This window comes from Thunnus thynnus, chromosome 3 (assembly GCF_963924715.1).
Source record: "Thunnus thynnus chromosome 3, fThuThy2.1, whole genome shotgun sequence".
Taxonomy (NCBI): domain Eukaryota; kingdom Metazoa; phylum Chordata; class Actinopteri; order Scombriformes; family Scombridae; genus Thunnus; species Thunnus thynnus.
This window is the reverse complement of record NC_089519.1, coordinates 8,668,926-8,687,858: the sequence shown is the minus strand read 5'-3', so window position 1 is coordinate 8,687,858 and position 18,933 is coordinate 8,668,926. Positions and strand designations below refer to the sequence as shown.

At 40.9% G+C, this 18,933-nt stretch overlaps 3 protein-coding genes across 7 annotated transcripts in view; 1 reads left to right on the top strand and 2 right to left on the bottom strand.

Annotated features, from left to right (window-relative positions):
• LOC137178348 (inositol 1,4,5-trisphosphate receptor-interacting protein) overlaps positions 1 to 216 on the bottom strand; it is a 12,385-nt gene extending 12,169 nt beyond the window's left edge. For 2 of the 3 annotated variants that reach the window (XM_067583930.1, XM_067583931.1), the window contains exon 1: positions 99 to 205. The gene's annotated coding sequence lies outside the window, so the exon portion shown is untranslated. Of the gene's footprint in view, positions 1 to 98 lie in introns of all 3 variants that reach the window. The other variant, XR_010926968.1, reaches the window with a different exon arrangement.
• The window catches only part of zgc:175214 (uncharacterized protein LOC557610 homolog), a 7,582-nt gene extending 1,714 nt beyond the window's left edge, over positions 1 to 5,868 (top strand). Inside the window, exons 2-6 of the mRNA XM_067583938.1 lie at positions 204 to 357; positions 2,283 to 2,325; positions 2,820 to 2,861; positions 3,591 to 3,673; positions 4,970 to 5,868. Of these exons, the coding sequence (XP_067440039.1) occupies positions 204 to 357; positions 2,283 to 2,325; positions 2,820 to 2,861; positions 3,591 to 3,673; positions 4,970 to 5,090 (443 nt within the window). The 3' untranslated portion in view covers positions 5,091 to 5,868. The remainder of the gene's footprint in view (positions 1 to 203; positions 358 to 2,282; positions 2,326 to 2,819; positions 2,862 to 3,590; positions 3,674 to 4,969) is intronic.
• Positions 5,865 to 18,893, bottom strand: pdcd11 (programmed cell death 11). Of its 3 annotated transcripts, none has more exons than XM_067583925.1 (36): positions 18,821 to 18,893; positions 18,167 to 18,289; positions 17,424 to 17,567; positions 17,133 to 17,297; positions 16,810 to 16,971; positions 16,584 to 16,704; positions 16,213 to 16,388; positions 15,956 to 16,063; positions 15,517 to 15,729; positions 15,292 to 15,416; positions 15,135 to 15,195; positions 14,876 to 15,022; positions 14,490 to 14,741; positions 14,275 to 14,397; positions 13,989 to 14,183; positions 13,661 to 13,831; positions 13,352 to 13,565; positions 13,051 to 13,200; positions 12,321 to 12,433; positions 11,480 to 11,979; positions 11,263 to 11,325; positions 10,808 to 10,904; positions 10,531 to 10,620; positions 10,285 to 10,387; positions 9,976 to 10,153; positions 9,768 to 9,824; positions 9,547 to 9,669; positions 9,293 to 9,415; positions 8,863 to 9,028; positions 8,451 to 8,591; positions 8,190 to 8,336; positions 7,764 to 8,014; positions 7,413 to 7,581; positions 7,133 to 7,286; positions 6,646 to 6,811; positions 5,865 to 6,475 (listed from the first exon to the last, which is right to left on the bottom strand). In XM_067583925.1, exons 2-36 carry the CDS (start codon positions 18,266 to 18,268, stop codon positions 6,304 to 6,306), a joined length of 5,442 nt encoding a protein of 1,813 aa, XP_067440026.1. In that variant the 5' UTR covers positions 18,269 to 18,289; positions 18,821 to 18,893; the 3' UTR covers positions 5,865 to 6,303. The 3 variants fall into 3 exon arrangements, with proteins under 3 accessions (XP_067440026.1, XP_067440025.1, XP_067440027.1); XM_067583924.1 differs by having other exon boundaries at positions 18,786 to 18,871; XM_067583926.1 differs by having other exon boundaries at positions 8,190 to 8,333; positions 18,786 to 18,871.
• Between the last annotated feature and the right edge of the window lie 40 nt (positions 18,894 to 18,933).

Below are 18,933 nucleotides of genomic sequence, written 5' to 3'. Positions count from 1 at the left end.
AACCTATAAAAGAGGATTTGAGGTTACTTATCAAGATAGTGCAGAAACAGAATGATTACTCTCTTAAAACATCTAAACACAAGATTTCTTGAACTTACCTGAGCTAACCTGTTGGACACTTAACCCTATGTACAGTAACAATCACTATTGTAGGTATAATGTTTTTAAATGTGTATTTTGTTTGTGCAAACTCTTCCTGGCAGGATGCCTGTGTGGTTTGGGTTCTCAGCGCTCTGAACAGTACTGCAGCATGACGTCTGACATCTATCACCTCCCACTCAATGTGTATGTCATTGTGCTGGGCATCGGCCTCTTCGTCTTCATGCTCAGCCTCATCTTCTGCTGCTACCTTTTCAGGTAGGTGGAGGGGGTTTACGGCGGAAGATGTGCTGGCTTATCTGTGAAATAAATCAAGAGTTGTTTTCAGTGAAAAGGTTCTAAAAACTGTAGTGTACTAAACTGCAGAGAGGCAAAGTTAGCGACTAGCTGGTAAACATAGTGGTGCACTTAGCAGCTAGAGAGCCAGATATTTACCTGAGGAGTTGGTGGAGAACAAAACAGAGATAAGGTAGAGTAAATAGCAGACTTACATACATTCAAGTGGCCAGAAAAACAACTCCAAAAAAATGCTAATGTTGCTCTGTATTCACTGGATGTGTAAATAGGGAAGTGTTTGCAAACATGTTCACCATATCAACTTTATAAGGTGATAGGTCAGTGTTGTTAAGAGCTTGGTGTGCTGCCCTCAAGTAGCCCAAATTACAAATTAGCTACATGGGCTGCTTTTACAATGACTTTCTTCTTTGGGTTTTGACAATGCTAGCTGTGTGTCAAGATAGGTAATATTCAGTCCTCTTTTCTCCCTATTCTGTCCTTGGATCAGTTTTATTCACTATCTATATAAACAGTATTACCTCTTCATTGTACAATTGTAACTTCCATCTATATACAGATGGCACAGTCTGCCACTCAAAATCCACAGCTATCATTTAACCTCCTTCAAAAACAACTTCATAATGTGAAACTGATTCTAAACTGTCCAAAGACAAAATTGATGCTGTTTTCCAATGCAAGAAATATTGACTATGGTAGTTTTGAAATTTGTTCTTTTAATAACACCATGATAGAGAGAGCGCAGTACTATAAATATCTAGGCATTTGGGTCAATGAAAAACTTAAAAGTCCATATTGACATGTTGTTATCAAAGCTGAGATTGAAATCGGGCTTTCTTTTTAGAAATAAATCTTGTTTCCTTTATTTATGAGAAAAAGAATTGTTGTAGCAGTTTTCCTCTCTTTATTGAACTACGAGGATGTTATTTATGGGCAGGCGGCCAGTTCCACTCTCAGATCTTTATATGCAGTATATCACTCCACATTCAGATTCATCACTGGAGATGTGGGACACACCCTTGTGTACTATATCAAAAAGCTGGTCTGCCTGCTCTATTAGTCAGGAGGGATCAGCATTTGTTTTTATTTATTTATAAAGCTATTTTATATTTATTTATTTTGTACCTTCTCACAGACATGACTCACTCTGCAAATACCAAAATTCAAACAGTTAAGAAGAGCTGCTTTCTGTTACTGTGCCCCACAAACTTGAGATATGCTTCAAAAAAACTTAAAGTTGACCTCATTAATACCATTGAGTCAATTCCAAGGTTTGCTAATTGTACTGATTGTAACTGTCACTGCTTTCATTTTTTTTAATTTTTCTTATTATTATTGTTTTATTTATTTATTTGTCTCATTGTCAATTCCTATACTTCTACTTTTTAGCATCGTTAATTTTACCTTGTTTTTAATTGATACAGCCACGTATTCTTCTTTTATTGGTATTTAATTTTAGTTGTGTCTGCATTTATTATAAGTCTGTACCTCGCCACTATTGCCTCTGAGGTTTGAAATAAATAAAATGATGAAGATGATGATACACAATGATATCATTATCATTAAAAAAATTATAATTAATTATAATTGTAATAATACATTTAAAACATGTTTTTTTCTGTAAATCCAAACTGGTGACAGTTGGGTTTGGTGATATGATGATATATACTGTAAAATTATATAAATTTCTCTATCATCAGAGATTGAGGCATACTGTTTATGCTGTGGTGTCTATCACTTGGGGCATTAATGCAAATTAATGAACAATACTGCTCTGTGGCAATTCTGGAAATATATGTGACTGATAATGCATAAATAAGATGCATGACCTAAGTTTCAGTTGTGATATTTCTACCGTACAGATGTTGTTATGTCTCTGTCTCTTTCAGGTTGAAACAACAAGGAACAAGGGAGCAGTTCAGCTACAATGAGGTATGTCACTGCAGTGTCTCACTGTGGTTGAACATGTAACACCAGCTTCTGAGGGAAGTTATAAATACTACTACAGCATTTCACACTGTTATCATTAACTGTGAAACCTAACACTACTCTTTATAAATGACCTTGACTACATCCATGTGTTAATCCAGCTGCAGTGTTAACAGGCCTGATGTATTGTGCAGGTAGCAGGGTGTGACACACTGTGGTGTGGTAGGTGTAGTGACAGCTGGGGACTATGTATTCTGCCTCGGGGAAGGTTGAACTCCAGCTGCAACTGCCTATCATCTGAATTCAGGATTTGATCATTTTTTATTAACTACACAACAAACAAATGAGTGCACATCACTCTTATGAATATTTTTAAGTCAGTATCATCAGGACATTGAACCCATCTGAAGTGTTTGTTTTACACAACAATAATAGTGCTGACACATTATTCACATGACACAATGCTTCTCTCCTTCTTCTCTCTTTTCCTACTGTAGGTGGTGCTGAAGGGAGCCAGCAAGAAACTGAGCCTCCTAGGAGTAAGTCACACTTTCTTCAAAACCTTTTACATGTCACTTGTGCCAAACATATATATGTTAGAAACTGCAGCTGCATAAATTCCATGTTATCAACACCATTTACATGCCATCTCATGATAGATATATCATAATAGATATTCATGAGCTGGGAGGGTTTGGATGAGGAGCGGTCGATTAGTTAACTCAATTTCTCTTCTCAGATGTGATTAGCATGCTGCACACACACTGGAGGTAGCCTGAAAATATCTTGTATCTCAAATGCAGCCAGTAAAAGAAAAATAGTCCGAGTGCCTGCTTGGCTCTCCACTTGCAGCAGAATTTAGGACTCCAAGAATAACTGCACTCATTCAAAATGCATTATAAAAAGATCTCTTCTCGGTCTCTTGTGATTCCTATAAAGATTGCTTTTCTAAGTTATTTCCATTTTCCAAGGCAGTGGTGGTGGTTAAGGGCCATTTCAATATCCAATCTATGTTTTTGCGCCAAGGAGATTACAATGTTCTTGTTATTTGAAAACATAATTAAGATAAAAGCACTGCTTTAAAACACTGAGCTTATACTTGTGTTATGTTATGAAATCTAGGTAAATTAAATTAATTTACCACTCGAATGTACTAAATGCAATGTTCTTGGCTGTGGCGAGATACAGGCCTGTTGTTGAATAGAGACGGAGGAGAAAAAAATTTAATTACACACAAACTAACCTCAATGTTATTTTTGTTCTTGCAGCAAACCTGTGCGGTGTGTCTGGAAGAATTCAGGACCAGAGATGAATTGGGAGTGTGCCCATGCTCACATGCATTTCACAAGAAGTGAGTGTTATTAAACTGGAAATGATAAAGATTTAAGAGAACAGTTGGGCTTACTCGCTTTCTTGCCGAGAGTCAGATGAGAAGACTGATAATACTCCTGTGTTTGTTCAATATGAAGCTAATGCCAGGAGCTACTTAGCTTAGCTTAGCACAACGGGGGAAAGTCTATGCTTGTTGCCTGGCAACCTAACATGAGGACAAGACTTCATGAAGTCACTGCTCCAATCAATAAATAATCCAGCACATAACCACTGTAAAATCACAAAACCTCGGTTTTTTGTAAGTATTAAACAAACGACAAATAACGTGTTATTTAGCCAGTTTTAGAAGTACTAATGGATGGATTTTCTTACCTTTGGAGACAGCCAGGCAAGCTGTTTCCTTATTTTTCCGGTCTTTATGCTAAACTAAACTGAGCAGCTGCTGGCACTGCAGTAGCTTCATATTTAGCTTTCAGACCTGAGTGGTTTCAATACTCATCTAACTCTCAGCAAGAAAGCGAACCACTAGGGCTGGGTATCTTAAAAAATAATACCAGTACCCTTAAAGTTATACCGATACCAACAGATCAATTTACTTCATTCAATACCTTTTTTCCTACTTCATTAGATACCCATCATATGAATGGAAACATTTAGTTGCGTAAAATGCCACCATTCCTCCCCATCCAAATGATTTTTACACGAATACATTTTGAAAGTGTTCACATTATTAAAACGTTCGCCAAATAACTGTATAATGAAGTATTATGACCACAGACTGTGTTGTAGTTGTTGTGGTATAGTGGGCCAATCACACGTCGTATTAAATCGAAGAACGCCTGCTGTGGTTGGCTGCAAGCAAATAGTCATTGTTTTCTAGATCTGGGGACAAAAAAGAAAGAATTCAGATTTCGTTTGACTGGAGAAGTTTCGATGCTTCTTGGTACTGGGTTATTTCAGCTGATACCTTAAAAAGGTATCAAGTACCGATACCCAGCCCTAATAAATGTGTTTCCCAAAAATGTCAAACTATTCTTGACTAAACTGCCATAAAATTAGGGATAACTTCATTTTTATTAGTGCTGCATTAAGTACTAACACATGCATCAGGGTGTTAGTGTGCTGATACTGTTTTATTATTTATAATTTATAGCCTTTGCTGGGTTAACTAACCAAGCATAGAGTTAAAATATTAACAGCATTACAGGAAAAAGATCAGATAAGATAAAGATCTAAAATGCTCCCGGTAAACTAGACTCTGTTGTCATGAATCAATATTGTTTTAGGCTGACAGTTGCTGTCTTTGTCTTGTCAGGTGCCTGCTTAAGTGGCTGGAGATCCGCAGCGTGTGCCCAATGTGTAACAAACCCATCCTCCGGCTCCACACAGACGCCCCCCAGGGTGCAGAGGGTCCAATGGACCCTGAAGAGGTGTGAGGAAGCTGGGAAAGAGGAAACCGGACTCTCCTTAAAGAAAACATACACATTAAATACACTAGGGATGATGGACAGCGGTCATCTTAAAGACATCTCACAGGAAATGTTGATAATGATCCCCAAGTGGCCGCCTTGCTGCTGACCTTTGAGCAATATGCCTTGGTGGGAATTGGATAATGACAGCACCAAAATGATTTGGTCAGATCAGACAGACAGGGAGAGGGGTGGATGAATAGGATCTTTTCATAAAAAAAATTAAAAAATCATCCTAGTTCTACTTCCATATTGCACTGTTCACCAAAAACATGACAGGAAAAAGGAGCCACCTTAGAAAGCAGGATATCATTGCCACTGTCACTGGACGACTAATGCAGCACTGCCAGAGACAAATAACACTACAGGCATTCAGCAGGACATCAGAATACAGGATCAGTATGGATACCTCTAATATCTCAGGGGTGTTACCAATACAGCCAGCACAAACCATGTCAGTCACCCTATAACCCTGTGCCACACATGCATCTTCAATACTGCCAATGTAGGTGAAATGCTCTAGCGATCAGAGGTCGCCACAACCTCTGGCTGAAACTAAGACCAGCGGGATTACAACCATAACGACTTAAGTAGACAATATTGTTACAGATTGTGTCCCAGGACCTTTCCTTTTAAAAAGAGACTGATAGCAAACTAGTCTTGCCTGTATGTATTGTATGTAAACGTGTCCCTATATATTGTTATTTTGTATTTGTTGCTTTTAAATAAAACGTCACGTAATGTATTGTAAGGGTGGTGGATTTATTGACCAATCAGAGTAGTAGAAATGCTCCCACAAATGTATTAAGGAACCTTTTTATAAATCCATTCAAAAAAGCAGTAATCTAAACATTCAATACTCTCATAGCTCAGACTCACTCACATACAAAAGTGATTAAAATTGTAAGTTGATGAAGTTTTAAATATTAGTTTCAAACATTTATAGGTGATTGCAACCCCCTTTGTGAAGGTTTGTTGTGTTCTGCGACATTACAGCATCAAACCCTGATATTCGGGTTCAAAAGTCTCCAGTCCATGACAATAAAAAAAAGTTGATAATTTTGAGCAGGAATCTGTATGAACATCTGCAGCCATAAACTTGTTTCCAACGGTACATAGAGCAGACCCACTGCAGTCCACGCATATACAGAATATGTGAACGGTTGTGTGTATTTGGTCTTTAGTTGGCAGCCTCGGTGCCTTTGGCCTCCACAAACTCCATGGCCTTCTCTTTGACTGTCTGGATGCTCTGTGGGGTGCCATGCTTCTTCTCATACTCCAGGTAGCGCTTGAAGAAGAACTTGATCTTCTTTACAGAAACACTGAGGTGAATCACACGATCAAAGAGCGCCCTGCAGAAGAAAGAGGCACACAACATCTTTTTAATCATATAAGCCATTGATTACTTAATATGGGATTTATGAACAGAAAGGCTACAAGGAATGGAATAAAATGTGATAAATTTGAAAAGTGGAGTCAGAATGCAAAAAAAAAAAAAAGTGGCAAAAGCGCTCGCCCTCACCTGACGTCCTTCTGTGATCCGTGTTTGACCATAAGGTCAATGAAGACGGACCAGAGGTCTGTGCGTTTTGGGTAGCTTGTCAGGACTTTGTCAAACATGGTGCGACCTTTCTCTGCATCGCCGTAACGGAACTCCAGCTGGGCGAACTTTGCAATCACATCCACACCTGAGACGGAGGATGACAATGCATAAAGGTTAAAACCTGCAGTGATACACAGCTGGGACAGGGAAACAGAATCTGAATGGTTACACACGCTGTGCACTGACATAACTGCACTCACTCACATCTAATAAATGAAGCATAAAATTACCATCCGCTGACACTAAACTGTGTAAAATATTGTAATGCTTTGAGTGCAGGTACTTTTCACCATTTGTACCTCTAGGGATTTTCCAAAAATGTTTTCATGCATGTACAGGTAGATATACACATATACATCTAACTTTCGTGAGGTTACATCTTCACTGTTCAGACAGGCCATCTTACTTTCTTTGGAGGGCAGACTCTTCAGCGCCCTCTGCAGGAGAGCACTAGCAGAGTCACCCTCACCCTGCTGGAGCAGGAAGGTGCCATAGCTCAGCCACACCGCCTTATTCTGACGGAAACGCTTCACCATCGTCTTATACAGGCCCTCAGCGTCCTGGATACAAACACAAGACAGAGCACACAACACAGAAAGAGACACATGCAGACATTAGTGGCTACAGAAAAAATATAGCATGAGCATCAGCTTCAGAAAACAGGCTGGATGTAAAAACGGTAATACCTTGGTCTTGTCAGACTTGGCGTAGATGTCAGCCAGCTGCTGGTAGACGGGCATGGGCTCACAGAATTGCAGCGCCCGCTCAAACACCTTCTTGAGACTCTCCTCTGTGCCGTACATGTTCTCCAGGTTCAGCAGGGCCACCCACACATTCAGCTTCTCCTGCTCCTCTCTGAACCAGAACAGAGTGGCATTTTACAAACAAAGCAACCATCTGTCATTAAAATTTGTCTACATTTTTGTTTATCGTCTTGCTGCCTTTTGGTCATCTCTCTTGAAAATAAATTTATGATCTTAATAAGACTATCCCTGATGAATAACAAAAAAAAAAAAGGAAATTTATAATTCAGTCACCTGAAGGAGATTGTTTTAAGCGCCCTCTCGGCCACAGCACGGGCCTGCTCGATCTGGGTGGCCTGCAGATGGTGAGCCATGTACTGGAGCCAAAGGAGCGAGCTGTTGGGCGAAGCCAGGAGCAGACGTTCGAAGGCAGCAGTGTCCTGGGGCCTCAGGTTGGGGTCCATCAGCTCGGTCTCCCGCTGCACCAGGGCCTTCTCCGCTGCCTTTTTCTCCTGCTCCAGCTCGTGTCGAGACTTTTTCTGGGGCTGGCGGAGCACAAGTAAAGATGATGAGTGGTGAAATAAATGGCAGAAAATGGTCAGATGTAGCAGAGGAAACAAAGAAAATACAAAGACTTAGATGATATTTGAGCTGCACACAGAGCACAATGACAGAACATAGTATTCCCTAAATAATTATACACGCTCCTTGTTGCCTCACCTTGCTGCTTCCCTCTTGGTCCTCTCCATCGCTGGAGTCTGGATCCTTCGCTGCAGCAGCAGGCTTCAGGGAGTTCAGTGCCATGTCCCAGGAGAAACCTGCTGCCACCTGCAGTCTGGATGGACCTGCTGTGCTTGCTGTCACCTGCTGAGAGAAAGCAGCGGAATATTTATTATTCAGGTTCTGCATAATAATATCACTGTACCAAATATATGTAGATTTGTAGGAATGGAAAATTAAAGCAGCAGTGAATTTGCTCACCTTTACAGGGTCAGGTTTGGGTTCTTCTTCATCCTCCTTATCCTCCTCTTCCCTGAAGTACACCTCCACTCCACTGTCATTGTCCTCAGTCTTTGTTTTCTTCTTCTTCTTTTTCTTTGGGACCGGGGACTCTGCTTGTTTCTGGCAAATGAACAATAAACCACAATACATACATATACATGCATTTGAAGTTTCAGAGTATGCAGACAGACTGAGGCCAAAATCAATGCAGTAGTTATTACCCGATAATAATAATAATAATAATAAAGACAATGGATGAATGATAAATCAAGAGGACACTGATCTATGTGGAGGTGGTTGTACTTTATTTACTATTTAATGGGAAACAGGAAAGAAAGTTTGGTGCGAAGGAAAATCCAAAGTAGAAAGAAGATGTAGGCCGTTTTGTTACCTGCTCGCTCTCGGACAGTGTGCGCTTTTTCTTTTTGGAGTCGTGTTTCTTCTTCTCCTCTCCGATCAGACGCAATGGCAGACCGAGAGATTCTGGGAGGATGTCTGGCTTCCCGGTGTCCGCAGGGAGCAGGGAGAGGTTGACCAATGCCTCTTTTTTGTCGATACTGAGGACAAGAATAGACAGAGCTGCAGACTAAAAATGGCAACAAAATAAAAAAAAATGACATGACAAAATTGATTCTGGCTGTAACATAAAGCTGCACCAGGCAAAAGTTATATTAATACAAAAAAGAAAGCCACACCTACCCATTGATCCAAATCCAAAAACACTCTACATTTATGTGTCTTATGCTTTTTAGCCCATGCAATAGTTGCTCTGGACATTTATCTCATTGCCAATTAAGTCTAAAATGTTTGTTTTTTTTTACCTGAGGATCTTTGTAGTGAGCAGGGTGTTTGGAGGCAGGTGCTCAGAGAGAACTTTGTGGTTGTTAACAAAGTACTGGGTGGACTGCTGAAGCTGGGCTCTTCCTGTGATGCTTGTTGACAACCTTGAACACAAACATGTGGAAGGAGGATGAATATAACACTTGATCACCCTCCTGTCATCTCTTCTGCTTTTGTTCTAAGGTTCTATTTTAGCACTAATCTCAGCACAGAGCAGCATGAATTACTGGCGTACCTGATGAAGACCCCTTGCTCTCCCACAGACTTGACGTGGCCTCTGATGATCTGGCCTGTCTTCAGTTTTTTTACAGACAAAACTTCTGGGTCCTTCACCGGCTTGGCCTGCTCTGGGTTCAACCTGGAGGAGAACAATTAATCATACAATGCAATAAGATTAATTGTTCTATAAAGCTCTGATTTGTTTTTCCTGACTTTTACAATGACATCGTCTCATACCTTGATGGACGTAGAGACAACTGCCACTTGCCGTTTTCATTTCCCAGAAGGTAACACCTGTGATAAAAAAAAAAAAAAAAACAGAGAGAGGATAAACAACTGAATTCTGTTGGACTGTAGCTGCTGACACGCATAGTCGGCAAAAGCGGTTCGATCAGTGAGACTGTCCTGGGCCGTCAAGCCAGAGGCAGCTGCTGCATCTACTGACCTGAGCAGCTGATCCTTGCTGTACACCTCGAGGGGGTTTGGCTTGTAAGCGTCAGCCAGGTCAGTGACAGCAACAGCTCCCATGCCACCAAAGGGAAGCTTGACCAGGAGGCCAACTTGTGGCTGAATATTTGTCACCATCCCCAAAGTCACACCGCCTTTCTCCAGTTTATAGGCACCTGGAAAACAAAAGGAATCGATATGTAGGAGAGGCACAGATCACCAAAGTTAAACAGACAACAGTTTTCTTTTTAAACTGATGATGAAAAGGAGTAAACAATAAAATCAAAGCAGTCTGAGCTCCTCTTACCTGTGACTGAAAGTGCAAGGCGCTGAGGTTTGGAGGTCACTTCCACCACTTTGGCGTGGACAGCTTGGCCAAGCTTGTAGAGTTTCTCTGGGTGGCTGGCATCCTAAAAAGTACATGCATTTTAAACATTTGCTAACTGTACATTTACAGTGAAATTAAGGTTCAACTAATCTAGTCTTAACCTTAGACTCCGCTCATTTTCAGGGGCTGAAAATGAGCGGAAAGTGGGAAGAAGTTTAAACTTACTTTAGGGTAAGTGATCATGGCCAGAAGTTCAACTGTTCCAGTGACACAAGGATCAGTGGTGACCTCCAAACACTTCCTCTCTGGATTAAACTGTGGACAGAAATATAAACACACTGAACGACTACAGAACAGACTGACATTTCAAGCTTCTGTTCCTAAACTTCTACTTTCTGTATTTAAAAATGTGTTTTTATCCATTTTTTCCACTTTGGATCAAGAGGAAAACTTCGATGGACTTGCTAAGAAGAAATAAAGCAATACGATGTCCTCAACTTACCTTTGATACAAAGCATGTAATATCTTCTCCGACCTTATAGCTGCTCAGTTTTTCTTTCGCTGTAACTGTTTTGAAATCTACACTCTGGTCCAGTTTGCTGTGGAGAGCACAAGGAGAAACATTAAAAAACCGCCACATAATGTAATGCCATGTGTAAAGCTGGGATAATAATAGATACAAGTATAAATCTTTAAATCAAATATGAAAAGCTATTATGTCATCTCAGGCTTATATAATGCTAATGATCTTTTTTTAGTCTCTGTGCAATATTTTATTACAAAAAAAAAAAAACTATGCAAACAACAATGTCTGGATAACAACTGGTTTCTCCAGATGACTTGTTTACAATCAGTAATAATTTTACTATAGCATTAAAATAATCAAGTTTTTCAGTCTATATTGATAAAGTTGTCTATTATCGTTGTGCTAAGAAATTAATTTCACCATACAATTACCTGGGTATAAGTGTGAGCTCAGGAATGGTGTATGTAAACTTGGGATGGGAAAAGGGCAAGAATCTAGAAAGAGAAAGAGTTGAGATCATTTTTAGTTCCATGAAACTAAACAAAAAAAAAGACATGAAAAAGTAGGAGCTTATGTGTCAACTACAGCTGCAGCATTAGTCTGGAAAAGGCACCGCCATGTACAATGAGACACTACAGCCATGTTTACCTGTGACTGGTGGCCTCTCGTCCTCCGATGACCCTGGCGGTGACCACGCTGCCCACTTTAACCGAGGATGTGGGGAAGGATCCCTCACGTACCTCTGCAGGCTCCACCACCTCGGACACATGCACGCTACCGATGCTTCCGTCCTCTAGTGTGACCTGAATGCAGGTGGGCTTCACTGTCCGCACTTTACCCTGCAGGATTTCACCGAAGCAGTGACCCTTGGAGCTGGTTTGGTTTTCTGAGATGATGCGCTGTCGTTTTGGTGCAGTGCGCTGCCATGACACTAGGGGGAGCCCTTGCAGTTCTTGACAGCTGGGTTCTATGACCTCCGTGGCCAAACACATCCCCGCCTTCAGCTTCTCTGACTCGGACAGGAACACCTCGTTCAGGTGGCTGCTGGTTTGGATCACTGTCAGCTGAGCCGTGTCATCCAGTGAGATGATGGCAAAGTCTTTGTCAATGTGCTGCACTATCGCTGTGTACTTTGACTCTTCAGTTAACTGTAAAAATACACATGAAAACACAACAATGGATATTTACATTCACATTGATTAAGATCAAATTGTGCGTTAGAGAACAAGTCTGGTAATATTCTGTATTTTTTTTTTATCGTCAACAAATCCCCTGAAAACTATTAATTGATTATACTACCTAGTATTTTTTGTGTAGCCGAAGCCACAGTTGAAAATAATCCCCAAAGGCAATATTTACTCCTGTTTGAGTTACTTTTGCCAAAACTACAGTCCCCGGCTGTTAAAGGAAATTACTTAGTCAGCCATATCATTTAATTTATAAAAGTATAAAACAAGTTTGCAAATGGTATTAGGAGTTTAATACTCACAGATTTCTTTTTCACCACTAGCTTGGAAAGGATGGACACATGGACACAAGAGGACAGGATGTCAACATGGAGGATAACTGCAGTTACTTTCTGTCCTGAGGTCAAGCTAACACCTGAAAAACACACAGTCAACAGGAAATAATCACTTACAAAATGGGATTTTCCAAAATAAAAAGTTAAATATGTTAAAGGTCAGCATGCAATATGTGCCAGATAACAGAGATACACTAAATCCACTGGGGGGTTTTTTCTGCAGTCAATTTGGAGCTTTCATCAGTGCACACATTGGTTTAGATTTGGTGAAAAGCACAACTTGTGCATCTTGATTATGTCGATATGACTGAATTGGCTATCCAGTTACAGGTAAAACAGTACAGTATAGTACATACACTGAATTTACTTAAACTGTAGTTATTAAAAAAGTACCCTGTGGAGCTTTTATGTAAACAAAGTCGACATTGTATCATCTGAAGGAGAGTAATGATACATACATCATGTAGGTGCAAGGCTATCAGAAGACAACGCCTGCACACTTATTCCAAGCCACAAAAGTTTAATGATAACAATGTTTCGACATTTGTATAATTAACAATACTTTGGTTGATGTAGACATACCATGTCAACAGGTAGACTATCATCACCTTAATGGCAGACTAAAATAATCTAAACTACACCATTAATTACTACATCATTTTATAAGAATTTACTATAATTCTGGTTAAATACATACCCATGACATGGTGCTTGGTGGCCTGTATAGTAGCACCAACCAAATCATCAGACTTAAAGACAGCACCGCTGTCCTTCACACTATCCACAGTCAGCTTCAGCTTCTGGCCAACAGTCAGAGCAGTCAGCTGCTGGCGAAGATCACTGTTATCTGAGTAATGACGGAGATAACAAGATTTTAGAAACTAAACCCAGACTTCAAATGAAGAATTAACAAATCAAAACATTTTTTTTTTATTCAAACTGTTTATTTTTAAATCTAAATCTACTTCAGGGAGACAGAGACAAACTAACAGACATACCTCTCATAGCCAACATTTCAGTCACAGCTCTTCTCTCCTGCAGACCATTAATGAGTCTGGTCTGGGCGTCCCCCTCTGGGGTTATGACCTCTGAAATTTTCAGTGTGACCAAGAAACGCTTCTTCTCCTCATCCAGGTTGGTCACCTTAGCGATGACTGTCTGGCCCATCTGGAAGGCGATTGTTGTATCACTGAGGAACTTGTCGGTCATGGCCTGGGACACAGAGATAGAGAAAGATGTTTAGCTTTGGCTAAAGTATGAAGAAGTAGGAAAAACAGAATCTCTGCAGGTAACGGTCCATTACTCACCGACTTGGGTGAGAGACCAACAAGGCCATATGGGAACTCTACAAAGACGCCGTAGGACATGATGTTCTTGATCCAGCCAATCAGCTGCATTCCGACGGTGATCTCTGAGAAATCCTTAGCAACCACTCCTTCCTCCAGTGACCATCTCACTGTAGGTTTCTTGGTGAGAGTCTTTAAAAGAGGAACAGCTAAGGAAAACGAAGACAACTCTGCTTTTCATATTTAAGAGATGAGTGAATTTACTTTCAGAGAAATCAAAATCAATCAAAGTGGGGTTCAGGTTAACTTTTCAGTCGGGATCATCACAGACTGTTTAAAGATAGGATACAATGCTCTGTTTGTTCTTGTTCAAGCAGACGAGGTTGGAGATGGTGTCTCCCTCCCGCAGGCTCTCCCACAGCAGAGGGCAGTTGGACATGTGATCCGAGAGGTGCACGGTGGGTAGTACTGCACGGATCTCTTCGGGAAGGATGGCAACCTCCAGACCGTTTAGTGTCTTTTTTAGCACCTTGGCCTCCAGCTTCTACATTACATACATAGAGCAGATATTAAGATGAGCAAGGTTTTAAGGTTGAAACTTGATATACTGGAAGTACCAGGTCTTTTTATCTTACCTTTCCCACCTCACAGTCAAACTGGGGCTTGGGAACTTCCTCCGTGTCTCCCACTGCAGCTTTAAACGACAGCACCATCTTTGCCTTGTCTGTGTCGCACTGAAGAACCTTTGCCTTTAACACCTATACCATCAACAAAAACAGCAGTCTTATAATACTTACTGAAACTTCCAACCACATCATTAAAAACAGACGTGATTCTCTGATCTCCTCACCTGACCAACATAAAAGACTTCTTCGGGACTGGTGATTGGCTCAGAGCTGAGCTCGCTGAGCGGCACCAGGCCCTTGACGCTGTTGTAGAAACGAACAATGCAGCCAAAGTCTTTGACACAGACGATGTAGCCGTGGGACACGCGGCCGGGACGGGCATCGGCATAGCTGAGAAACAACGGCAGGGAGCTTTCAACCAGGGCCTTCTTTCTGGTCAGGTACAGCTTCTTATTCTCCGGATCTACTGACAGCACCTGAAGAAACACACACAGGATAAAATAAAACAGACTTATGAAAGATGACAATCGAATCTGCAGGACAGTTGATGCTTCATGTGTCAGATTTTTAAGTGTGACGACTTTAAAACGAAGCGGAGGACTGAACTGACCCGACATTTGACCTTCATGCCCTCCATGTACTTCTTCTCTGGGTTCTTTAGGACAATGTCAGACAGGTGGGTCCGGGGCACCAGACCTTTAATGTGGCCAGACAAATGCACCACCATCCCATGATTCAGCAGGACTGACACTGTCCCCTTAGAGGAAAAGACACATGAGAAAAAAAAGACAGCATGTAACCCAAAATTTAATCTCGTCTTGTTGAATGCAAGTGATTTTTATTTTGTTACAGTTGTGAGAGAGTTTTACCTCTACAACCTGACCAGCCTGAATATCATGGTATCTATAGAAAGGCTTGTTTATCACACTCCTGGAAACAAGAAAACAAGAAAAAGTTATATTATATCAAACTGGAATGCTGAGTTCAACACTATGAGATAAGTAACATAAATGTCAAGCCACATACTTGCGCAGACTAACAAAATGAACTTGGTCGATGGCGCTGAAGTCCAGGATCCTGCAGGTGTGTTCAGGCATGGCCAGCACTTTGTTTTCATTAGCTGGCTCACTAGACTCCTTCAGGTGGTTCCTCTGTCAAGAAGGACAATAAAATGATATTAACACAAGGCTGAGCTGGCAGAACGCCTACAGAAAGTCTTCTTAAAATATTCAAAACATCACTGTGACTCACATGTACAAAGGCCACCGTTTTGTCAGGCAGTTCCAACATGGCTCCAGACATGTGGTGCATAGAGGTCATCTTGCAGCCTTTCACCACCTCACCAATGCGGTCACCGCCAGCAGGAGTGGGGTCGACTCTGATCCCAGGCTGAACGAGGTAGCTGCGCAGACTCAAACCCACCAGACGAGTGGATGGCTCCACATACAGCACGCAGGCTCGTACCTGTAAAGATTGATAATAAGTTTAGGCTGTCAGGTTTATACTCTAATATCAGCATGTGGCACAAAAACATTAAGTGGGAACATGTTATACTTTAAAGGCAGTTTTAATGAGGTGCATTTCAATTGAGAACATCAATGAGAGTGACTTTGTGTTATGAGAAATCTAAAAGTAATAGGGATGCTCTGTTGTACACGGCAAAAGGATCCCTGTGTCAGATCAGCTTTACCTCGCCTCCCTCAGTGTAGCTGGATGTCTGTTCTGGATCCATGTGGAGAAAGTCCACCTGGCCGCTAAATGAGGACAGGAAGTCCAGGAACAGGCCGTGTTTGGTCACCTGTGATACAAACACAACAAAGTAAAACAGGATTTGAGACCACTACGGAATTCTCCTCATATACTTTAACAGAAGATGTACTCGATAGTATTATGGTTTTACAAAAAACAAATAAATGACATTACAAAACATAAAAGCTGTCTCTCTACCTTTTTGATTGTAGCTTTGACCTGAAGACCAGGCAGAAGGTTAGTGAGGTTCCAGCCCTGCTGGGATTCAGCGCAGGCCTGGGCGACGGTCGGGGGGCTGAAAGAAAGCCGGACCACACGTCCATCGTTCTTCACTTCTTCTACTTGAGCAGTCACATACTGACCCACTTTCAGCTCTGGACACATGAGAACAAAGAAATAATCACCTGAGAGATACTGACACGTCACAACAATGCATCACTTTTGTAATATGTTTGATAAGGATTGGAAAAAGGTCCGGATGGAGCAAAACCCTGCTCAGAGATGGAGATCATTCTCCAAAACTGATTTTCTTCAGGGAATGAATAGTGATGTGATTTGCTTTGTCATACCTTCAGGATTGTTTTGTCTCTCTTTTACTGTTTTCTTGGGGAGGAAGGCTTTGGTTCCATTGATGCCGATGTCAACGATGTATCCATGATCCTCTACACTCTCCACACATCCACTCAAGACCTGAATCAGCACACAGTATCAACAATTCAATCTTTTTTTTTTCTTGATGAATGTTTAAAATTTTAAACCGAATGTTTGGTTAACTGATGCTCATTTTTATCTCACCATGCCAGCTTTCACAGTGCTTGAAGTGAGAGCCTTGTTGACCAGCTTTGGATTGACTGACAGCTGGATGCTGATGGAGCCTCCCTTGGCTACATCCAGCTTGGCAATCACACACCTGAACACCATGCCAGGGTAGAAGAAGTGTGGCAGAGAGTAGATCTCCTGTGAAGTAAAAGGTACAAGATTGATGTCTTAGATATTACAAATCCTGGAATATGTGTGTGAGTAAGCCACTAGACTCCACAGATCTAATAAATAAACAGAAAACACAAAAATCTGGCTGTACAAGCCAAAGTGGCACCTTCCGCACTTCACAGGCCTACCTCTGTGTCCACCGAATCCAGCTGTTCGCTGAGCAGCTTGGTGTACGAGTCACAGATGTTCTTGATGCTGAGGAAGCCTTGCAGGCCACAAGGCAGACTGACTGTCACCTCAAAGTCTGTTACCTCCTTCACACAGCCCAGCATCAGCATACCCTCCTTCAAATTCTGGGAAGAGAAAACAAATATCGAGTCAGATGCTGTGTTGAATAATGTTTTAATTCCCAGGAAAGAAATCCGCATAACACATTTAAAACATTATAAATATGTGTTGGTTTTCAGCAAATCTGTTACCTTGGTATGTAGAATTTCCACACACTTGGCTGCTGCGTTGAGAGTCAGACCATCTTCTTTCTCTTTACCAGTCTTTTGCTTCTTGAGTTTCTTGCTGTCATCTTTGGCCCCCTTCCTTTTCTTAGTTTCTGCTTGTTCGTTTGACTGAGAGAGAAAATCAAACTATTGTTAACTATTGAGGGCATTTTACTGATACTATCTAGGGTGAGACTAAGTATACAGCTCATAATTGGGGCGGCAATGATTAATAGATTCATTGATCAATAGAAAATTAATCAGCAACTATTCAGATATCAGATTCTCAAATGTGAGGATCTGCTGCTGCTTTTCTTTCTCCTATATGACAATAAGTTCAGTATCTTTAGGTTTCTGACTGTTGGTCAGATAAAACAAGCATATTGAAGATGTCATTGTGAGCTTAGAGAAATTGTAAATGGCATGTTCCCACTATTTTTTTAAAACATTTTATGGACTAAACTATTAATTGAGAAAATAATCAGCAGATTAATTGATAATTCAAACTTGATACAAAGTGTGTGACAGGAAATGGATTTGAAGGGAGATTGAGAACAGCTGATGAGAAAGAACAATCTCAATGTGTTGATGTGAATTAGAAGAATGCATAATCTTCTTTCTGGGGATAGTCATATAACACTACTAACTACAAACTGTACTGTGTCAAGACAAGGTTAAGTCTTAGTAGTAGTGTGGATACAGGATGAGGGAAAAGAGTTGAACTCTACCTGGAACAGGTTGTCCACTTCAGTCCGCTGACTCACTATTTTACTCTCAGTGGGCTTCTTGGTTGTCCCCCCTCGAGGGAAGTCCTCCTCCACTGATGCCATGTTTGCTGTTGTTTCAGATGTCTACCAAAACCAAAGTCACAATCAATGAACGGACATTATCTAACCTCTGAACTGCTGCTGATACAAAAAGTTAGGTTATGTATGCGGCCAAGCGCTGGTTTGTGCCTCTCATGTAACTTTATCGTAGTTTTTTACATCTGAGACTTCTGCTGTTTCTGTTATAATCGACTGTTACATCTCAAATACGAAAACAATGATTGCATGAGGGGCAAAAACTGAACTTGGGCATTGTTTTCTCATGCACATCTACCTGTTAAAATCTCACAAAATCTATTTGGGTCAGTTTTATTGCTGCTGCTGACTATAAGGTTAACATTGAAAACATGCATGAGATTCTGTAACGTTAGCTAACTTTAACATATTTTAGCGTTCACGCTAACCACTATATTGGTTTTGCCAGTAGACAAAGAGCCTCTTCAGAATGAAACAAACTCGATTTTTAATTAAACACAAATTAAAATATATTGTTAGTATTGATAATGGAACGTTTTCTTACATTAAAATCTCCGGCTTGTGGATCTCAAAACTCACATGTTGTTCAGCACGCCATGATCGCGACCCGGATGAAAAACTCACACGGGCGTTTCATTTTTTGTCCAATCACAAAGAAGTAAGAGTGATTGACATTTCCCTCGGCCATTCAA